General features: G+C 49.7%; 7 protein-coding genes across 7 annotated transcripts, besides 1 other annotated feature; 3 read left to right on the top strand and 4 right to left on the bottom strand.

Annotated features, from left to right (window-relative positions):
• Nucleotides 1-274: 274 nt before the first annotated feature.
• Nucleotides 275-3,016, bottom strand: UA08_08175 (hypothetical protein; the record flags this gene model as incomplete). Its single annotated transcript, XM_020263070.1, has 7 exons — nt 275-1,351; nt 1,431-1,629; nt 1,702-1,826; nt 1,890-1,943; nt 2,033-2,718; nt 2,791-2,839; nt 2,918-3,016. 7 exons carry the CDS (start codon nt 3,014-3,016, stop codon nt 275-277), a joined length of 2,289 nt encoding a protein of 762 aa, XP_020116717.1.
• Nucleotides 3,017-5,632: 2,616 nt separating this feature from the next.
• Nucleotides 5,633-8,029, top strand: UA08_08174 (hypothetical protein; the record flags this gene model as incomplete). Its single annotated transcript, XM_020263068.1, has 5 exons — nt 5,633-5,732; nt 5,796-6,790; nt 6,850-6,965; nt 7,034-7,875; nt 8,007-8,029. The coding sequence occupies 5 exons, from the start codon at nt 5,633-5,635 to the stop codon at nt 8,027-8,029; spliced, it is 2,076 nt and encodes a 691-aa protein (XP_020116720.1).
• Nucleotides 7,701-7,793: a repeat region (Identified by RepeatMasker using a combination of RepBase library and repeat library created with RepeatScout).
• A 227-nt stretch (nt 8,030-8,256) lies between the features above and the next one.
• UA08_08173 (Acetate permease A) lies at nt 8,257-9,296 on the bottom strand (the record flags this gene model as incomplete). The annotated part of the gene is made up of 3 exons (XM_020263067.1): nt 8,257-8,580; nt 8,647-8,821; nt 8,872-9,296. 3 exons carry the CDS (start codon nt 9,294-9,296, stop codon nt 8,257-8,259), a joined length of 924 nt encoding a protein of 307 aa, XP_020116719.1.
• Nucleotides 9,297-12,020: 2,724 nt separating this feature from the next.
• On the bottom strand, nt 12,021-14,477 carry UA08_08172 (hypothetical protein; the record flags this gene model as incomplete). The annotated part of the gene is made up of 5 exons (XM_020263066.1): nt 12,021-12,260; nt 12,324-13,900; nt 13,954-14,288; nt 14,369-14,408; nt 14,468-14,477. 5 exons carry the CDS (start codon nt 14,475-14,477, stop codon nt 12,021-12,023), a joined length of 2,202 nt encoding a protein of 733 aa, XP_020116596.1.
• A 274-nt stretch (nt 14,478-14,751) lies between these two features.
• On the top strand, nt 14,752-15,783 carry UA08_08171 (hypothetical protein; the record flags this gene model as incomplete). Its single annotated transcript, XM_020263065.1, has 1 exon — nt 14,752-15,783. The coding sequence occupies one exon, from the start codon at nt 14,752-14,754 to the stop codon at nt 15,781-15,783; it is 1,032 nt and encodes a 343-aa protein (XP_020116713.1).
• An 864-nt stretch (nt 15,784-16,647) lies between these two features.
• On the top strand, nt 16,648-19,119 carry UA08_08170 (hypothetical protein; the record flags this gene model as incomplete). Its single annotated transcript, XM_020263064.1, has 5 exons — nt 16,648-16,751; nt 16,827-16,842; nt 16,899-17,001; nt 17,060-18,416; nt 18,471-19,119. 5 exons carry the CDS (start codon nt 16,648-16,650, stop codon nt 19,117-19,119), a joined length of 2,229 nt encoding a protein of 742 aa, XP_020116716.1.
• Nucleotides 19,120-19,443: 324 nt separating this feature from the next.
• Nucleotides 19,444-20,601, bottom strand: UA08_08169 (Chanoclavine-I aldehyde reductase; the record flags this gene model as incomplete). The annotated part of the gene is made up of 1 exon (XM_020263063.1): nt 19,444-20,601. One exon carries the CDS (start codon nt 20,599-20,601, stop codon nt 19,444-19,446), a length of 1,158 nt encoding a protein of 385 aa, XP_020116715.1.
• Between the last annotated feature and the right edge of the window lie 434 nt (nt 20,602-21,035).

Genomic DNA, 21,035 nt, shown 5'->3' with positions numbered 1-21,035 from the left:
TTCCGTGGTGAATATGCGGAGTGGGTTTTCTTATCCACTTTATCACTTGGCTATCAGTAACAGTAACTTGGTTAGTGTTCAAGAGGCTATAATTATACGCCAACTAACATGCTAGATAGAATGTCCGAAAGCTCTTACTCTTGCTAGGACTCAAGCGACCGCGGATGCAAGAAATGCGAAAAGACACAAAGGCGGCATTTTGGTGATCTGGTGCGTTGCTTAGTTACTTTGTTATTTTCTTAGAAAAATAGAAATATACCGCAGCTTGCATTTTTCAATTCAGCGAAGTAACGTTCGTCTCTGCTTCGAAATCTCTGATGCCCTGAAGTAGCTCCTGGGCCAACCATTGTGAATCTCCGGGGGCAGCAACATAGTCCAAGGCCATAATCCAGTCTTGCAAAGGCATGTCAGGTCCTCCAACCTGTTCTGGATTTCCTCCGGGCCCATCAGTAGTTGTAGACGTATCGTGCATATTCCCAGGAATATTTCCGCTACCACTTGCATTTCCACCAAGGCCACCAGATAGATAAGTACCGCCGCCAGTCATCAGACTTGTCAGGGCCGCCAGCTCCGAACTCTCACCACCGCTTACTGTGGCCCCGCCATTGCCACAGATCATAGTGATGGTGCTCTCTGAGAGCAGCTCGAAGATGTCACGGTAAGAGCTCGCCTCATTCCAGCGTTCGGCGATGATGATGAGAACCGTCGTGCACGCCATGCATGTGTTAATGACGATGCTCTGTGGCGTGCGCTTACGAATGTAAGGGGACTTCCATAGACAGTAGAGGTACGTCAGTCCACTTAGGAACAGAATATGCAGGCTGCCCCACGTAAATTGAATCTGCGAGTGTTGTGACTGGTATAGGCGTCGGTACATGAGGCACATCTGCCGTGCATGCGTTGAGCAGATCTCAAATGCGCGGTCACGGACGTCCGGCTCACCGTTTTCCTGTATCAAAGGGCTCGGCGCCTGGGCGGTGGGGTCAGGACTGTCGATGATGTAGTGCCGATAGAGAAGTAAAATGGAGTAGCCGTAGGCCAGCTGAAACCAGTCATTTGAGGCAAACACTGACAGTGGGCGAGCATGAAGATTATCCAGTTTATCTGGAGATGTGGCACGCCACTCTTCTAATTCCTGACGCAAAGCCTCCACCGCAAGTCCGTTTGAGGTTCTGCCGCCGTCACCACCATGATGGGAATATAAATTGTCGTTGAACTTCGACCATAGTCGTCGAAGCTTGATGGAATGGAGAGCACCAGTAAGTTGAGTTGGCGGGTCGAGAGGGTTCTCTCTCGGCGGGCAGAGCAAGCCGTCGCGCGTTATATGTTCGTCATCAATATCTAAGGGTAACTACACCTGTTGTTAATATGGAAAAAAAAAGGATACATATGACTTGAGTAGATGGATACGAAAGGTAATGGTATAGTACCTCAACGTCAATGTCACCATCCGATATGCCCGCTGGACGGCCAAGAATAAAGGATGCGACACGATCAATGTCATAAGCGACCCAAAAACAACGCTTGGAGATCTCCTTGGTAAGCGTATCTACCGAGTTGCGATACCTCTCTGTGCTGCGGTGATAGCCCAATTCGATACAATGCCGCATGGCCATTCCTGATATTTTCCTGAACCTCATATATAAGCTTTGAAACCAAGCGTCTGCTTGTTGCAAAACTAGAGCAAACAGTATTCCTTACCATAGACTGACCCCAGCCGGCGATCGAACAGAATATACTGCACAGCAAAGCATTGCTTGTATCGACAGTAGATTGTCCATGTCCAGAAGGGGTGCAATGTTGTTGAGGGCCATGGCGTAATATCCCTTTTGTTTGTATGAGTATTCAAAATATTACTTATCATCCTTAGTAGGAGTAATCAAGCTCACTTCTGCTGCATCAACCTCGCTATGTCCCAGTGCCAGAGAGCCAATTGCGTAGACCTATATAGAAGATTGCTGTGAGCTTACTAGGCATGTCATTCCACCACTAGATATCGGCTCCGAGGGAAGCAAACAGGAAGAGGCCGCACCATAAGCACAAAAAAGAGCGAAGTTTCACTAGCATCACCGACATCATTGCGCAGGCTAGCCTCTAAGCATTCTTGTTCCATGAGCCGAAAGGTTGGTTGATGGAGAAATGGATACTGCGGGTGAATGTTGTTGAAATACGCCTCCGAGAGCTTGGCCATCATGCCCGGGTCAGGGAACTCCTGATAGCGAGCGGTGGCGTGGCGGGTGGCCGAGCCACTCGTGTTGCTATAATGAGAGCTTGCTGCGCCGGCTCCGCGACGGGGCAAGCGCAGAGTGCTACTAACGATGCGCGAGAAGTGAACAGCAGATGAAGGGCCGAAGTACTGCGGCTCACGTCCAGCGGCGCTGAGGCAGAGAAGTGCTACTTCGTTGCTGAGAAGGTCACCTTCGTCAGCATCGGTGGATCGCACATCATCAAGATCATTGTTGGGCGTATTTCCTGAGGCCTGCTGTTGTGGGCCAGTTGTAGCATTCGCGGTAGCACCAGGAGCACCAGCAGAGTCCAAAACCCCTCCATCGGCCTGTTGGGACTGTTGAGAGCGGTCAATGCCTGCAAAGTGATCAACAGCCACCTCGGGTCGTACTCCTTGTAGAAGGCCTTCCAGATAAGCCACTCGTGCCTCGAGAGATTGCACGTAATCCCGCGGGCGGTGCAAGCCCGTAGCCGGGTCTTCTACCAAGCAGTCTACAAGAGAGCACCCACGGGTTAATTGAGCTACCAAGAGAATGCAGAAATGGAAAGCCGAGCAGGCCATACCTCGGTCCGTTCTAGTGCAATTGCTGCACTTTGGGCTTCTCCCATCGCACTATACAGCAGTTGATGAGAAAAACGTTAGCCCAGGGACATCTCTTATCATTCTATCGCTGACGCCATGCTACTGCACCTTTAGTTTGCGCTGCTTGCAGTTTGTGCAAGCCAGCATGGTCCGTTCGCCCATTTTGGCGCGCTTCGCCGGATGGGAGACCCGGCGCGCCATACTCATATTGAAAGGCTGCTTTGTGATGGGAGATGTCGATATTGATAGGAGATGCGGGTGACTTCAAGCGTACCTTAGTGTGCCCCCACTCCAGTTCTTATCTTTATATCTGGCGGGGGTCAGTACTCCACCTCCATACGCTGTATATCATCATCAGAAGGATACGTATGTACATCTCTTTTTCCTCCGGTGTATATGCACATTAATCGTTCCCTAGTTACTTGTGCTCGGTACAGCTTGCCAGCTAAAAGTGCTAGTTTGATTTTAAGGTACAGCCTGTCGGATTTCATCCGCTTCACTCTCGTCTGCGACCCAATTCCAATTTAAGCAATTGTCGTCATTGAATCTAACTTGCATGTATTTTTGCTAGGCAGACTCTCATCTTCGCGAGGCTTATAGGCTACCTTCTGTGCCGCGCACAGGGTTGGAGTGAGTGTCGTTTTTAGGAGGCTCTTCATGCTTCACGGAGTAGATCTCAACGAGCTTCTCCTCGATAGATGAGTGGGTTTGCGCTCCACGTATGCGCTCAAGAATGATCTCTCTGTTTCCTTGTGGATACGATCAGTCTGCGGAATTTTCGTTGCCCAATGGGCCAGACCGCTCTGGATATCGGCGACGAAGAGTGTTGGGCACAGTCGCTATGGTTGTACTGCTGATTCCCCAAGGAAGGAGGGAGGGGGGGAGGGAGGGTTGGTTGGTTGGTAGTTTTTGAATCTGTAGTGAGTTAGGGGGGTTAGTAGAGAGAAAATGCTTAGTTGGTATCTGGTGAAGTTAAGTTCTAAAATAGAAGTTCTGTACTCCGACTCCGACTACGGGGATATCTAATATGTGTGATATACGAGCCTAGAAGCCTCGAGGTTATCAGGGAAAGCACTTGTATCTCTTATTTTGTTGGTAAGATTGCGGCGTGTATATTTCAAGGCCGTGTTTCATGTTTCTTATCAAGGAAAACAGGAACAACGTCGATACTAATCTTAGGTGATTCTGAATAACAGCAACATCCATGGTTAAGCGTGTAAGAAAATTGTCCGATTTCTATTCCCTCCTGCTATCAAGAAGAAAGGGTGAGAGGGTTATATATATTGAAAGGATGAAATAATACCCACCTAGGTATATACACTCTGTTTGAAGATCTTGTGGGTGACGTTGCCAGGATCAGTCGCATCCCGTATATATATATATATAGCTGTATAGCTGTATATGTGATTTTCCGACCAGAAGAAGTAGGTCCGATCCCAGACACAAGTAGTAAAGTAACCTGGTCCAATTCAAGGATGCTTTGATCGAATGCATTCGTTCTCGGTTGTTAGCCTCACGTTTCTAGATTGCATTACTGTGCTCGTCTTGGTGATATTTCGAAGCAGTGGGAGGAGTAAGGCAAAAACTGATTATCTCAGGAAAAGAATAACATCACTTTTTGTGGACGGTCAAATATCGGAACAATCCGATATGGTGTAACGGTAACATCGCCGCCTCTCATCCACTGAGGGATTTCATCGCGGCAGCTCGGGGTTCGATTCCCCGTGTCGGAGTACGATTTCTTTTTTAACCTTTTTTAGGTTTTTTTTCTTTTTATTATTATACATATTTACTAGTTATATAGTTAACTATCCTACCACTCTAAGTGACTTACTTAAACTTACATTTTATTTTGTTCTTCCTTCTCCTCCTGTGATTACCGGAGAGTGACCGACAACCACTGCTACAACCAAAGTCGAGTTTAAGGAGTAGTTTCGTCTGTAACGAATGGTAAAATGGCTGCCCCGCTGCTGCATTCCTGCCAATTTTTGCTCCCATGACTGCATGTATATATATACATACATCCCCGAACAACGAGACATGGAAAGTCTTTCATCAAAACATGGTACTTTGCCCCCAAGTTCCTTATCAATCTTGTCTCGGAACGCCGCATCCATGATGACTTGATTTCTAGTTGCGATTAAGTCCGTAATGCACCTGCATATCCCGTGGTTTTCGCCAAATAGTCTTGGTGTGGTCACAGTTGGTGCAGTAATCCCCTTCCTTTTTCTTGTCGTCATCTTTTTTGTCATTCTCCTCGCCGCTGATACTGTCATCACCGGATAGTAGGTAATGCAAGCGTTGTATGGCTAGTTAATTGTATTCGCACTGTAATTTCTGACGGTTTCGTAGTCGATAATATGCTTAAATTCCCCTGGCGATTGATATGCTAGATAGAGCCTCGACTATCAGCCCAGTGCGTTAAAATTAAGCGCCGTCAACTTCCGGCCATCAAAACGCATTTCCCCCCCTTCTTTACATACAATAAATAAATACAGCCTTGATTCAAAAAGCACCGCCGGTTGCATTGCACATTGCACTGCATGAAGGAGATTGCTGATTCTAGTCTAGGAGATTTGTTTTGAGGAGCAACAAAGACAAACCTGCGACTGGCTGGGCCTCGCCCGGGCTGACCTCATGTAACCATTTTTTCAAGCCACCCAAACAGAAACCAGAAAACCAACTCTTTCCGCAGGAGCTGTCGATAGACAAGTCACAAAGCAGCGGTCGCAGATCCATGATTATTATTCTTTATTATTGCCATTATCCATAAAACCAACCATCGCAGATCCTTCGCCCAGTAAGCAGTTATTTAGTCGAGCGATGGAGCAGGATGCCAAGACGGACGATTCCATCGCGCCTCACCGCAAGCAAACGTACGAACGAGTCTTTTCGAGCTTTGCGACGCCGCGATTCATTCAGTGTGAGTGCTACACAACTGGACTGCGCGCGGGTCAAGAGTCAAGACTAAATAATCCGTGAACAGCCCGGCATGAAGCAGGAGCAGGAGCTACACAAGAAGTCGCCCCGCCCAACAATAATGACGGCCTCGTGGATGTGCAAGCGCAAGCCCAACCAACAAACCCTCTGTTCTGGGTCAACTCGGACCTTCAAACGGTGAACGGGGGCTCGAGACAGGAGACCCTGAAGCGAATTCGATCGCATGTGATGTCCGAGCACAATCGCAAGAAACGGCTGGAAAACACTCGGCGCTACAATAGGGACAAAACGTGGAAGAACCTTGCGTTCCGGCCCGAGTCGGCATCCAGACTTTCCATATCGTCGACGTCCAATAGATCTAGCTCAAAGGCGTCGTCGTCGTCGTCCCCGGAAGATAAAGAACACTCGTTCAGGAAAGGAGGAAACATCGCAAAACCCAAAGGTGTCAAGACAGCCGCCCCGGCACGCACGTCGTCTGCAGACATCACACGAGATCAACGGCTGTCTGCCACGAACACGCAATATCAAGATGTGTACAGGCAAGGCCCGGATGCGTACAAGGCATCACCGCGTCGTGTAGCCACGGGCGATGTAGACCCGTTTCACGCGGCACAAGTACGACTGTCTGAAACGCAATATCAGCACTTGAAATTCTGTACGGTTTTCCTTCCACGCGAGTGCGCAACATTGATCAACAATCAACAACTAACGCAAAAATACGCAGTTTTGTACGACCTCATCCCGCAAGCAGCCCCTTTTATATATCATGGCATATCCAAGTTACGGAGCCACTGGGTCACACTCGTACAGTCGAACCCTTCTGCGCTATACGCTTGTATCACATCGGCCGCCACGAATAAGGCATTGATGACAGGGGACTTTTTTGCCGACCCGGACACTCAGCGCAGCAGCCCGTTAATCTTGGACCGGTTACGGAGCCGTGGAGAGACCATTGGCTTGATCAATCGCGACCTGTCTTCTGTGTCGTCGGCGTCGAGCGATGCGTCAATTGCTGCTGTTTCAGTGTTGATATCGATTGAGGTGCGTCTTTATTGATTAGCGTATGTGTACATGCATGTCTCAGACTAACTCGCTCATAGATTACAGGGAGCAATCCCCAAGATATCGCGATCCATCTCAACGGCCTACGAAAGATGGTCTCGTTGCGGAAGAACTTTTCTGATATAGCCAAGAATGTACGATGGCAGCTCGAGTGGTTCGTTCATTGTGCCTCCATTTGATAAAAAAAAAAATCCATTCTCGCTCACTAATCATGTAATTTAGGACGGACATCCGCTCCGCGTGCAAAACCATGTCCAAACCCCTCTTCCCATTCATCCGCTACACCATGCCTTCACATACCCCATCCGAAGTCCTCGTTTCCAACGCTGGCAAACTCGGCTCCAGCCTCCTCGCGCTCAACCACAGCCATCCCGGCACATTGAGTAGCACCATGACCGACACCATCAACGACCTCATAAGCGTCACGCTATACGCCGAAATCTTCAAAACCAACCCCAAACTCGCCGCCGTAATCTTCGACGAAGAAATAGAAGACTACTTCAACAACGAAGTCCTTTACACAGAATACAGCCTCCTAAACGACCGCTACATCACACCAACCATCCTCCGTGACGCCAACGACAACACCCCCGAAGCCGCCACCCGCATCGCAAGCCTCTTATTCCACAACACAGCCCTGTGGCCGTTCTACCCCAGCATCGCCCCCGTTTTCCCCATGCCTGTCTTCGCCCTCCAATCATCGATAGCCAGTGGCCTTGAGGCAGGCTACTACCACAATGATGCCACCGCGCCAGCAACAACAGAGCTCCTAATTTGGCTCCTGTTCGTGGGCGCATGCGCATCGAAATATCTGCCGCCGATTCGCGCGTTTTTCATGCAAGAATTGGGAGTTGTGTTGAGGCGGCATTGTGTTTCTTGTTCTCCTGCCTCGTCGTCTCCTTCAACGCCGTCGCCGCGCTCATCATCGTCGTCGTCATCATCACCATCATCATCATCATCCGCGGCGTTCTCGTCCTCATCAGGGATACGTACATTCGACGATTTTCGTGATCTTTTGCAGGGGTATTTGTATGTTGATCGGTGTTATTTGGTGGAAGCGAGGGGTGTGTATGCCGCTATTTTCGCCAGTATAACATAAAGGTGAGCTAATATATATGCTTATGTCACGTATGATGCATGAGTGATGATTATGTATAGTTATAATGTATAGTAGTGGCCATATACGTGTAAATAGATGTTATTCAATTCATTAGCTAGGTACTTTCCAAGGCTATGCCGTACGTTTCTTAGAATAATCATCGTCAATTCACAGGTTAAGCAAGCAACATGATTATTAGCTAAGCTAACGTGGTAAGAACGGAGATAAGAAATCAAACAAACATATTTAAGAAGGCGGCAGTAGAAGCGCGAGGGTATCAGGAAAACAACTGACATTACTCTCTCCATCTCTTTCTTTCACAATCCAAGTCGTCAGACAAAAAAGTCTACACAACCTCACGCGCCACCTTGGCCCGACGCTCACGTCCCTTCTCGGACCACGGGAAGTGAGCCACGGGGATGATGAAGAAACTGTTGCTCGAGTCCGCAATACCGGCCAAAGCATTGTACCAGGCCAAGAACGCAGCGAGCAGCGCAAAGAAGCCTCCCGCCTTGATGATGCTGGGGGTGGGGTCACCAGCGTCAGTGCGCACCAGGTAGCCAATACCGAGCAGCATAAAGGCCAGGTCCAGGGAGAAGAAGAGCGAGAAGAAGGCGATTGTTGAGCGGAGGGTGCACACCAGCAGCACGGTAGTAAAGATGAACCAGCCCTAGTCATGTCAGTTTCTTCTTCTTCATTTACCCTTCATCAATAGCGAGAAGGACGAGCAACATACCATCAAGAACAAACCAAGCGAGTTGTAGAACATATCCGTGCTTCCATTGTCAGCATTGAGAAGCTGGTCTTCGATGTTGAATCCGCCTGGAGTGAAGACGATGGCAAACGAGATCCAAAAGCCGCCATAGGAGGCTAAAGCGGTGGCACCAAATGTGTTGCCGACAGCCATTTCCCTGTGAGTAATTAGAAAGAAAGGCAACAGAATCAGGTATCTAAGACATACCACATGCCAGCCAGCAACTGCACGAGACCGCCGTACCCAAAAGCGAGACCAACGACGATGTTCGGCATAGAAATGCCGCGCGTGTCCATGTTGATGCAGCCCAGCACAAAAGTGGTCAGGGCGAAAGCGCTGAGACCGAGAGGCGCAGGATTGGCGAACTTGCGATCAGACACCGGGCGGTACAGACCAGGCTGAAATTCACCACCAAAGGCAGGCAGGCGTGTCTCGTGCGTGTTGACCTGGGCTAGAGGGCCGTAGCCAAAACGAGCAGCGGCACGGGCTACCTGGTGCTCCTCATGCGACATTTGGGGGTGCGCAGCTGTGCTGTTGGTGCCATTGCTGGTGCCATTGGAGGAGGCAGAGGCGTCAACATTGGTGGCCTCCTTGTCTAGCACAGGGGCATTGGTGGGTTCTGCAGCCGCCATTGCGCCGTGTCTATGTTCTGTGTCGCTGAGTTAGGGCTGGTAAAAGCAGGCGAAAAGGGGAATGTCACGGATGGCAATTGGGAGAGGAGAGGAGAGAAGAGAAAAGTGTATACAGAAAAATTTTGCAGATGACACAAACGGCTGCCTGGTAACCTCCTCGCGCCTTCCAAAGAATCGAGAACAGAATGGGACGGGACTATACCTTTTTGAGAGTACAACAGGGATGACTATACAGGATGGTGAACTATATAGAATTGACTTTTCTGGAAAGCAGAAAAAACAGATGGGAGGAAAAGGGCAGAGAGCAAGGAGCGAGACGAGACGGCCGTTCTCCATATATATAACTTGACTAACTACTAGCTAGCATTATTAATTGCATGGCATGTTATACGCCGCAAATTAGGGGAAGGCGGGGTCAGGTTCTGAAGAAGGCGATCTTGAGTCAAGAAGATGGGAGAAGGGATGAGGGGAAGCAAATTACATCGTGCTTCGTCATTTACGGCGCATTACCCGCTGACGGCGCATGGCTTGGCGGTGGAGTGCGGAGCGTCCGGGGTAGGGGCCCCGCACGCCAATCAGAGGCCGCGGTGACGTCCCGAAGAGGCTAGACACGGCAATCCCTCTATAATACGGTAACCCTTGTACTGTAGTCAAGCTGTGAAACTAGCTTAAAAGACACGACCATGGAATGCCGGCGGATACTAAACCCATTTAGCCTAAGAAAGGGTTGGAATAACGAGCCAAATACTAGTGCTGTACCGGTACTCCGCACCCCCGTACTTCTATTAATCGGCGATCTACATAGTTGGCGGCCCAGACCACGCTATTGTATCTCCGACTGTGTGACTATACCATCGTATACTTCGGTAACCTGTACCTAGGTAACCACATTTTTGGTCTCGCCGTTCACGTAGACCTAGGCCCACCACAGCAGATTGTAAGTACTTTGAAAGTCTAACTATCGAAGGCTGCTCTACTGAATATGCGAAATCAATGACCTTCATTTTATTAGCTATCTGTGTTGATTAGCAGATTCCAGCTGCCCGCAATTAAGCTGGAGCCGCAATCTAAACTTGGCGAAAAAGAAAGAAGAAAAAAAAAAAAAAAGAGAAATCCTAAGCTATTTCCACCCCTCGGCGATGAGGTTGTCGAGTGCCGCAAAGATGGCAATGTTTCCGCTTGTCATACGGAAAAAGCCGGCCACATTGCTAGTCTCAAAATTCAACAAAAGGTGCTCTGCAAACGCCATCCATAAGCTCTGAGTTCTTCTTTGCCCTAAAGATCTCCGCCATATTGAAAGACAAACAGGAGTCAGGAACTGGCCGCTCATTTTTGCTGAACCTATTGTGAGCTCAGCCAGGGCTCTCCGTCCGGAGCCTCCTCGCTGCTGGTGGTGCCTAGTAGGCCGTCACATTCATTATAGACCAGGTAACAGGCATTTCTTTTCTTTATATCTCCGGGTTTGCACGCAACAAGTTAGCTAGCATTGCGTCGCCACAATGAATATTAAATTAAATATCGAAGTTTCATACAGGCATTCTAGGGATACATTGAAGTGTGATAGACTGCATTTTACGGGTACCTAGGCAGTACAAATAGCTGTGGTATACCAAGGATACCTAGGTAAATCATAAAACCATGGATTGTCATCAACACACCGGTTGGTCCGGCGGAGCGGAAAGCTCTTTATGTTTCTAATACGGAGACTTATACCAATACGCAGGTCCATTCATTAGTAGATAGCTAGATTCCCTTTAGGGGAGGCATAAAGCTACGTGTCTGCTGCAATAAGCAGGCAAGATAAGATTGTGGGCTATGTACATAATTTCTGTTGCTATAACAGGACCCTGGCATAGAGTTGTAGAAATTTGGACAGTTTTCTGGCGTTTAGAGAAGATTCGTTACAAAGTCACTATCATCTTTTGCACGATAGAACCGACTCTCCTGAGTGGATCGCCACACTGCAAAGGCAAAGGCAGAAAATCTCCGGACGGCAGGAACCCCAAGCCTTTTGGGTGTCGCCACGTGAACGACGATATCCCTCATGTTCTCGCCTCGGAATGAGGAGCGACACAGATTCCGAGCCCCTTACAAAGCAGCAGTATCAACCGGCCACCACATCCTAGTCCGCCCACAGTTGCTGCTGTACCGGCGACCTTTGTTCCCATGGGCTGTGAACATGTTTTTGGGAAGTTCTCCGTATGCCGATCCCCGCGTTGCAGATCCACGCCCTGAACTAGGCCGGGGCAGCTATAGGACTCACAAGCAAGTCCCAGAAGACTGCTGCTATCTTGCAATATACCGGTACCTCCTTACACCAGTTGTATATACCACGGATACCCAGGGATAATCTACATACGAACCATGGACCATCATCAACACGTCCATTGTTCAATGTCCCAACAATTGTATCCTTTACTCCGGACTGCGGAAAGCCTTCCGTTGGACCTTCAAGGTCCAGGTTAGAGTTTTGAGTTTCGACGTACATGTACATCAATGATTCATGCGTTCCCCACCGGACACTGGAATGTGGGGAGAGTCTCCATTCATTAGTGCATGCATTCCCTTTTGGGGTCATTCCCCGCACCAAGGCACTAATCATAGATTATACAGAGCATCCGGTGCAAGATTGGGGCTATGTACATAATTTCTGTTCATGTGATGCATCATCCATTATTACTCTGCCTAGTATGGCTTAGTAATAATATATACAGGACTAACTAACTACCGCTCTAGCTTCTTCGCAGCCCTTTCCAACTGCGCATTAAACGTCTTCACCTGATTAAGCAGTCCGCCCTGCGACCCCTCAGCCGCCGAGCTGACGTTGTCAGAGACGCTGCGAAGTAAGAATTCGAGGCCTGCTATACCGGTGTCTTTTGCCTCACTATCGTCATTCGGCCGTACGCGGTTGCGGTCTAGTGTTAGTTCAAGGTTGTGAAGTGCATTGTTGATTGAGTCGCGCGACTACAAAAAGTTAGCGCCACGAGTAATGTAAGAATCTAAGCGAGAAAAAAAAAAGGAACTTACCATCTTCGCATTCTCCTCCTCCCCATGTTTCCGGCGCACTGCATCCATTTGAAGCGTAACTTCGTGCCTCTGTTGGCGCACCGCAAGTAATCGATTGCGCATCTCGGCGGCCTCGCGCTTCGCCTTTTTTAGCTGCACGCCCAATGCGAAATTACTGTCTAGCAACTCGCTGAGCTCGAAGAGGCGTCCCTCTAATTGACTGCCATACGCCTCGACGGCTTTGCGCTGACGGACGTATTCGGAACGTTTGGATTGGCTGGCGGTGTCATTGGCGATGTTGGTATCCAGCGCTGTCACGTGTTTGTCTAGAATCTCTTTGCAGATTTGAGAAAGGACGTCGGCGGCGTTGACGCCAGTTCGGCTGGGGAAGTTTTTGCCGGTTACTTCGAGCTGTAGTTCGTCGGATGAGTCCTGCTCATGGTCCGACGTTGACGAGTCTGGTTCTGCGTGCGACTCTAAAGCTCGAGTGTTGGCAAGGCGGTGTACGGTAATCGAAACTGTGCCTCCTGTCCGCCGTTTCTCTCGTTCTCCCTCTGTGGTCTCATCTTGCGTATCTCGCTGCCTTGTATGCTGTCGGCTGGTAGTCTCCTTTCCATTTGCGACACCAGGTGCCCTTCCACGGCGACGCTTTGTGGCTTGCCTTTGCTCGGTGCTTGTCTCGGGTTGTTTCTCGGTGTCTTCTGTAGGTTCTGTTGTAGTCTTCGCTTCTGGCTGGGGTTGTTGCGCCTTATCAAGGGATGGACGACCCCTGCGTCGGGGTGCACCACTTTCTGGCTGTTTCTTCCTTGCTTCGCTTTCTCTTGAACCTTGTTCTGCGGCAATGTCGTTTTGTACATCGACCGTTTCAGCATTCTCTTCGGTGTCTTTTTGTTTGCCTTTGCGCTTCCTTCTAGTCTGCGCTGCAGTATCATCATGTTGGGCTTTTTCAGATTCGACGTTTCTTGCCGGCCGTCCCAGTGACTTTCTTTTGCCGCGCGGCACTTGTTGTGTTGATACGCTGTCTTCCTCGCCGTCTTGCTCGCGCTCGGGTTCAGGCTCCGCATCTTTCAGTTTTTGTCTGCGTTTATTAGCCCCTGACTCCACGTTTTCACCCTCGGATTCACGATCGTCTTCTGCACCATCTTCGCCACTTGGCTGTTTGGCTAATCCTCGTCTGCGTTTCCTGTTGGGTGGTTTCGACTGGCTTTCCTCTTGATTTTCACGAGGCTCCGAACCATTGACTCCGCCCTGTCCTTTGGCTGGCTGTTTGCCCGCTTCGCTTGCTCTCCTGTTAATGTCCTCCTGAGGAGTGCTAGTGATAGTCTTCGGCCGTCCTCTTCTAGCAGTCCTTACAATTTCCTGCTCGGGTTCGGCTTGCTGCTCGACATTAACAGTTTCATGTACATCATTGTCTTCAGTCTGGTCGACAGCGGCGGAATCAGTAGCAATAGCTAGCTCCGGACTCTTTAAACCATCGACTATACCATTTGATGGGCTTTCAATTTGCTGACTATCGGCACGTGTAGCTGAGAGGGGTGGATTTGCGACTGGCGTAGATTTCGAAGAGGACGTAGATGTCAGACGATCATTTTCTGTACCTGCGGCAACAACTCAGCATAAAGCATATGCAATGATGCATAATCCAACTAACTAATTCTCCTGCGCTTGCTACTCCGGCCTTCCTCTTGCTCATCAACTGTATTTGCGACTGACGCTCCGCCGTCCGACTTTCTTGCGGAACTTCGACGGGGCGAATGAGTAGCAGCGATGCTCGTACGCGGTGTTCGTGTAGTTGGAGTTGGTATCCTTGTAGAACTTTCATCATTGACAGGAGGCGTAAGTGCTTTTGCGACTAGCGAATCGATACCATTCGTACCCTCCTCTGGTGGAGCAGCTTGACCGTTTTGAACTATCGAGGTCGATTGGCCAGCTGCAGGTGGAGATCCAAAAGAAAACCCAAAATCAACCGCCTGCACCTTGCGCGTGCTGTTGTAATCATTCCGCGTTGTGTTAGTTGTTTCGTTCTTGGTGTCGCGCGGGGAGAATCAATAAAATGATGAACATACCCTGCACCGCGCTGGCGCATCTGCAAGCGCTCTTCTCGATCTGTTGTGATATTGCATGTTAGCTTGCACTATTTGGGAAGGTGTTTGAAATTATCATACTGGAAGCCATATTGCGTGGTTGTTTCTGCTCCAGACAGGAGCTTCTTGCGCAAATCAACGCGCTTTGCTGAGAGATACCCCAAACGCGGGAGGTAGTCTTAGGCTAATGCGTTTGCGGATTAGTGCGGAGCCACTTGGCATCGTCAATTGAATTAATTCTATCTTGACTGTTGGAACTCACGGAGTACAATCAAATTCGACCAAGCAGTTCCGCACAAAAGCCTTCTCCGTGACCGATTCGCATTGAAATATTCTCACTAGACAACATCCACGATCTGTTAACCATGGGCTGGTTCTGGGGCGGTTCGGCTCAACAGGATCCGACGAAGAAGCTCGCCCCGGAGCTCCAAGATTACCTGGAGAAAGAAACACCAAGCGCATACACAACCAGTGCGAATCCTCCGACGACAGCTCCCTCACAAACACAGAATACACAGCCGAACCCCGATAGCTCCAACATCAACACATCCGAAGACAGCTCGACAGTCCCCGCCGCCTCTTTATATCAGGACGGACGATATGCGCACCTCTGGAAAACCTATAAGCCCTTGGCCGAAGTCGAGGCTACGCAGTATACGCAGTCCGCACAGCGGGTAGTCGAGACATTCAAACAGCGAAAAGACTCGGTGCATGCCGCGGCCATGGAGAATTGTGCCCTGGAGCACGAGGCTCTGACACAGTGTTTTACCAAGGGGGACTGGTTGTCCATGGTTAAAGCTAGAGCGACTATGTGTTCGGATGAAAATAGGAAGTTTTCACGATGCTATACTACACAAGCTGTTCGTCTCGTCTCTCCTTTTCTTCTTTCTCCTTTGTTTTTGTCTATATCGTTGCTTGTCAAACGTGGTAGTGCGGCTGACTCTGCAAAGAAATTTCTACAAGCCCTCGGATACGCCGGTTCGTTCGAATGGGACGACGACAAAGAGGAGCGCATTCAGATGCACGCCGACAAACTTTACCACCAAATGCTCGACTACGAGAATCAGGTCGCAGAAGCGCGGGCTGCAGGCCAAGAGCCGCCGCCGATCACATCTCTTTTCAACCCGAGTGCCAAACCGGTTTCACCGAACGATAGCAGCGTAACACCGGGCGGGATACAGCTTCCGGAAGGCTATGAGCTAGGCCGGTCATTAGAGGGACTTAGCCCGCACGAGCGAGAACTCGAGATCCAGTCTATCAAAGCGGATATCGAGCAGAAGAAGAAGTATAGTCAAGAGGCGGCGCCGTTTATCAAGACACAAAACGAGACGCGGGAAAAGCGGCAGGAAAGGGCCACAAGGTGGTTTGGCGAGACTATTGGTAAATGGATATCGTAGGGACACGTTTTTGCTTCACACTTCACTGTATATTATGACATGGACAATAGTAATCGCAATTGCATGTACATCTCGGTCTGGTGCAAAATCATGTGACATAATGTGACCTGTCCTATCGCAATGCCCACAAGCCAAACGTGAAAGGCTGTTGTTGGTCTACTGCATGGTGATCCATAGCAATACGTATGTTGCTGGATGTCAATTACCGTTCCAAGGAACCGACACACGTGACGGATGCGTTGGCAGTCGGCACTGAGGAAAGAGAACGTATGTATCACTATCAATAATACGGGACATGTATATACGGCGTTATCTTAAACTCAGTAATCGAGTCTCTGCACTCCGACGCGCTGTGATTGGCTGCAGGCGCGACAACGCGGCGAATAGATTAATCCGCCGTAATCTGGTTTCCGTACCGTACACAGCTGTGCTGGATGCAGTTCTTAAGTTGCAAGTTGTACGGCTGTCTGCGCATGCCCTCTGCGACGATCCAGCTTCGGTTTCTACTCGATTTTTGCGACGACGTTGCAATCGTCCTTGCCTTGTCTTTCCATCTGATTGGCCTCTGTCGTTTCAGCCCTGGAAGTGGCCGCCAAAGTGACTAGGCTAGGCTTGACTAACTGGGTGCTAGTTCGCTTTCGAGCCTCCTCCCCTACCAACCATCTACCGCTCTCACTGAGGAGGTGTCACTTCACTCCGTTGGCACTTCTCATTTTTTGTCTCTGTGCAATACTCCTCTCAATTGGCCGTCAAATTTGCTTCGTCGCTACTTCGAATTGGAGCATTTCAACCTCATTTGTGACGCTGTTTATTGGGCCCCTCGAGCAGTGCTCTGCGGAGCACTGTACTTAAACTTCTCTCACCATGAAAGCTACGCCGTTGCTCATTGCCTGGCACAATGACAATGCCCCCGTGTATTCAGTGCATTTTGACCCTCATGGAAAGGGCCGATTTGCAACTGCTGGAAAGTGAGTTGATTACAAACTATTCTCGTCGTTTGGTCTTGTCTTGGTATTATGTCTTTTTGTGCTGACCATGTACAGTGATAACAATGTCCGAGTACGTAACGTCGCCTCCCTTTTTTCCTCGCCGCATTACCTTCTGACCACTTGCAGATCTGGAAAGTCGAGAGTATGGGCGAGGAACGCAAAGTCTCATATTTGAGCACCCTGATAAAACACACGCAAGCAGTGAACGTTGTTCGATTCTCTCCAAAAGGTCTTTCTTGCCCACCGCATCATTCCATCCACACGGTCACATACTAATATCAATACAGGAGAGATGCTGGCTTCGGCGGGAGACGATGGGAATGTCTTGCTGTGGGTGCCGTCGGAATTGCAGATGACAACTCTTGGAGAAGACCACTCGGACGATAAGGAGACCTGGCGAGTGAAGCATATGTGCCGGTCATCAGGAGCAGAAATCTATGATTTAGCCTGGTCCCCAGACGGTGTCTTTATAATCACAGGAAGCATGGATAATGTTGCTCGTATTTACAATGCTCAAACAGGTTCGATCTTGACCTCACACCCACCAGTGTTCCCAGCTAACATTCAAAAAGGACAAATGGTCCGGCAGATCGCTGAACACTCCCACTATGTCCAGGGCGTAGCCTGGGATCCGCTCAACGAATTCGTCGCCACGCAATCGTCAGACCGATCCGTACACATCTACGGTCTTAAAACCAAAGATGGCCAGTTCTCCTTGACCTCGCACGGCAAATTCCTCAAAATGGACCTGCCCGCTCCTGTACGCCGAGTACCGCCAGGAAGCAGTCCTGCCCCGACAGAAACAAAGATGCAGCAAACTTCCAATACATTCGCCATTGCCTCGCCGGCACCATCGACGCCTGGAACGCCCAAAACAACGGCTATGCCGATGGATCCCCCTCCCGTGTCTCACAGTCGTCGCTCCTCGTTTGGCTCATCTCCCTCAATTCGTCGGTCTGCTTCGCCGGCACCGTCCCTGCCCTTACCCGCCGTCAAGCCGATGGAAGTCTCGTCACCAAGTTTGTTCGGTGGGCTGGGAGTCAAAAACGCGAATCTCTATGCTAATGAGTCCTTTACCTCCTTCTTCCGCCGATTGACGTTTACCCCGGACGGCAGCCTGTTGTTCACACCGGCAGGTCAATTCAAGACAACGCAGGCATCTACTGGCGATTCAACCAAGGGAAATGAAGAAGTAATCAACACAGTCTACATCTACACAAGGGCGGGTTTCAATAAACCACCTATTGCGCACTTGCCAGGGCACAAGAAGCCGTCTGTTGCAGTGAGATGTTCTCCAATATATTATACACTTAGACAAGGGATTCGACCGACGAGTCATATCACGCTTGATACGTCTTCGGGCGATGATAGTTTCCCAGCATTACCGGAATCTGTCGTGAGTGGGAACATCACAAGCCACCCATCAATGGATCCTCCACCGTCTTCCACTAGCGATAGTTCGAAGCCACTCGCTTCTCCTAAGACGGAGACTGATGCTTCTTCTAGCTCTGCATTTGCCCTGCCTTACCGGCTTGTATACGCAGTAGCTACGCAGGATGCGGTGTTGATCTATGATACGCAACAGCAAACGCCCCTCTGCGTTGTCAGCAACCTGCACTTTGCCACTTTCACTGATTTGAGCTGGTTTGTTCTTGTGTCGAATATGTTCTTTTTGGCCTCTTGCTGACTGCTATATAGGTCTTCTGATGGGTTAACGCTGATAATGAGCTCATCTGATGGATTCTGCTCAACGCTTTCATTCGCACCGGGCGAATTAGGGCAACCATATCCACATGCTATCCCCTCATCCTCATCAAATAATACCCCTCTGCCCACACCTACTCATACCGCATCGCCTTCCCTAGCAAAACCAAATCCGGCGCCTGCTAGCACCGGACCAACAGGTCGTGCTGGCAGTCCCGCGCGGTCGTCGTCAACCTCTTCTATCCAAACGCTACCAACACAACCAAATACTGTCATCAACAACCCAACACCCACTCTTGGAACTGTACCACTTGTAACAGCCACCAACTCAACACAACCTCAAGTTCTACCTCTCACTACGCCGCCTCTAACCCCAATGCCAGGGATATCACATAGCACGACCAACTCATTCAGCAGCACAATATTAGGAAAGCGTGATATCGGCGCGGCCAGTGAATCAGAGAAGGAAGATGCTAAAACTAGCGAATTCGGCGACAAAGAACAAAAGCCAGCCAAAAAGCGCCGTATTGCGCCTACATTGATTGCGCAGGATTCAGCCAGTCTGGCGTCGTCACGCGGCGAGCAGACCGAGAAGCAACCGGCAGAGCAACCGGCAGAGCAGACAGCGCCAACGCCTCAATAGTTTGACATCTCTATCAGACAGGGACACACTCTTTTTTTCAAAATACATTATGAAAGCATGGATGGGCAGAAATGGAGTTCTAACGGAGTTTTTCATTTCATGGTTGCTTCCTTGGAAGCTGGAAGCTACGGTGTATTTCTATGCTCTTTATTCATTTTATGCGATGGCTGACGTCTTGGGCCGTGGGTTTGGTTTAGATGTATTCTCGAATACATGTACAAGTAGATCGAATGAAATACGAGTTCGAGATTGTCAATAATCCACTAAACTGAAAACAACTAGACGGTGCATATATATATATCTATGTAAAATGAAACGGAGCATCTACGCCACCGCCTCCAAGGAACGAGTGAACTCGTCGCTGAACGGGTAGTCGATATAGCCCTCCTTCGTCATGGGCGCATATGTCTTGTTGCGCACGTTAGCGGTCAACTCAATGCCCTCCTTGAATCTAAAGGGCAAGTCCGGGTTAGAAATAAACTGGCGCCCAAAGGCAATCAACACAGGCCGGTCCTTGTGCGTGACCTCGAGCGCCTCACGCGCCGTCTGGGCTGTATAACCTCCGGCCACAATCACCGGCGACGCTTCGCCATACGCATCCACAAAGAATCGCAGCGACACATCGTGGTTATCGGGATTATCTATATCGTAATACCCACAAATGCGCGGTTCTACGAGATGCACATACGCCAGCTTGAACGCCGCCAGCTGCTGGGCCAAATACGTGAACTGCGCCACCAGTTCCGAGTTCTTCATGCGCATCCCCTGGAACACACTGTAGGGGCTGAAGCGGATGGCCGTTCGATCAGCGCCCACCGCCGCGACAACAGCCTTGGTAATCTCGAGGGCGAATCGAGCCCGGTTCTCGACGCTGCCACCCCATCGATCCGTGCGCATGTTGACCGTGTCCTGCGTAAACTGATCGATCAGATACCCATTTGCAGCGTGTATCTCCACGCCATCAAAGCCGGCCACCTCCACGGCCGCTTTGGCTGCCTGCACATAGTCGTTGATGTGCAGCTGGATTTCTTCTTCGCTGAGGGCCCGCGGCGTGGCGTACTCGCTGCCAGCGTAATTGGCTTCTTCCAGACGTTTGGCGCTGCTGCTTACGACGTCGTAGCCTGCAGCTTTGGTGAGTTCGGGTGTCGCGGTACGACCCAACGCCCACAGTTGCAGGAATATGTATGATCCCTTCTCGTGCACTGCAGCGGTGATTTCCTTCCATGCATCAACCTGCGCTGGAGAATAAATCCCTGGCGCACAGGCGTAGACCCCTGCGCGCGCCGAAATTAGTGTTCCCTCTGTGATGAGTAAGGTGCCTGGCGTGGAGCCGCGCTGTTGGTAGTACTCCTTGACAAAGGGCAGTGGCACTTGGGCTTCGTCTGATCGAAAGCGAGTCATTGGCGCCAGGACGATGCGGTGAGCCAAGTCCAGACGGCCGACTTTAAGAGGCGTAAATAGACGAGAGTCGTTGGCAGCCATGATGTTGGTTATGCCTTTTTTCACCCTTACAGCTCCCTTCAGATTCGAGCCCAATACTCTTATATATATATACTCCGTATGTCATACGGTGCTTAGAAAGCACAAGAAACAAAGAAGCGATAACCTTCGCCTTCTTTCTTCAGGCGGGGTAATTATGTTTTCTGCTAAAAACAGTCACTAAGCTTAGTGCTTACCTTGTTCTGCTGTTATCTTTACCATTATTTACCTAGGTACACGATAGACAGCTGTTTGGCGGGGAATGGCAGGAGTTGGTTGTTCCAATATTTTGTAAGGACGTCTTGTACATAGATCTCTCGTTGTCAGAACCTTACCCAAGGAGTTTACCTACTACCCAATAATGCTTGATTGTGTATCACACATCATTTTCATATCCGGTGAATGCCTAGTGGCGGTTGCATTAGTTCGATGTATAT

This window comes from Talaromyces atroroseus (assembly GCF_001907595.1).
Source record: "Talaromyces atroroseus strain IBT 11181 chromosome Unknown scaffold_13, whole genome shotgun sequence".
Taxonomy (NCBI): Eukaryota; Fungi; Ascomycota; class Eurotiomycetes; order Eurotiales; family Trichocomaceae; genus Talaromyces; species Talaromyces atroroseus.
Note: the sequence above shows the minus strand (reverse complement) of the source record. Positions and strands in the feature narration are given on the sequence as shown.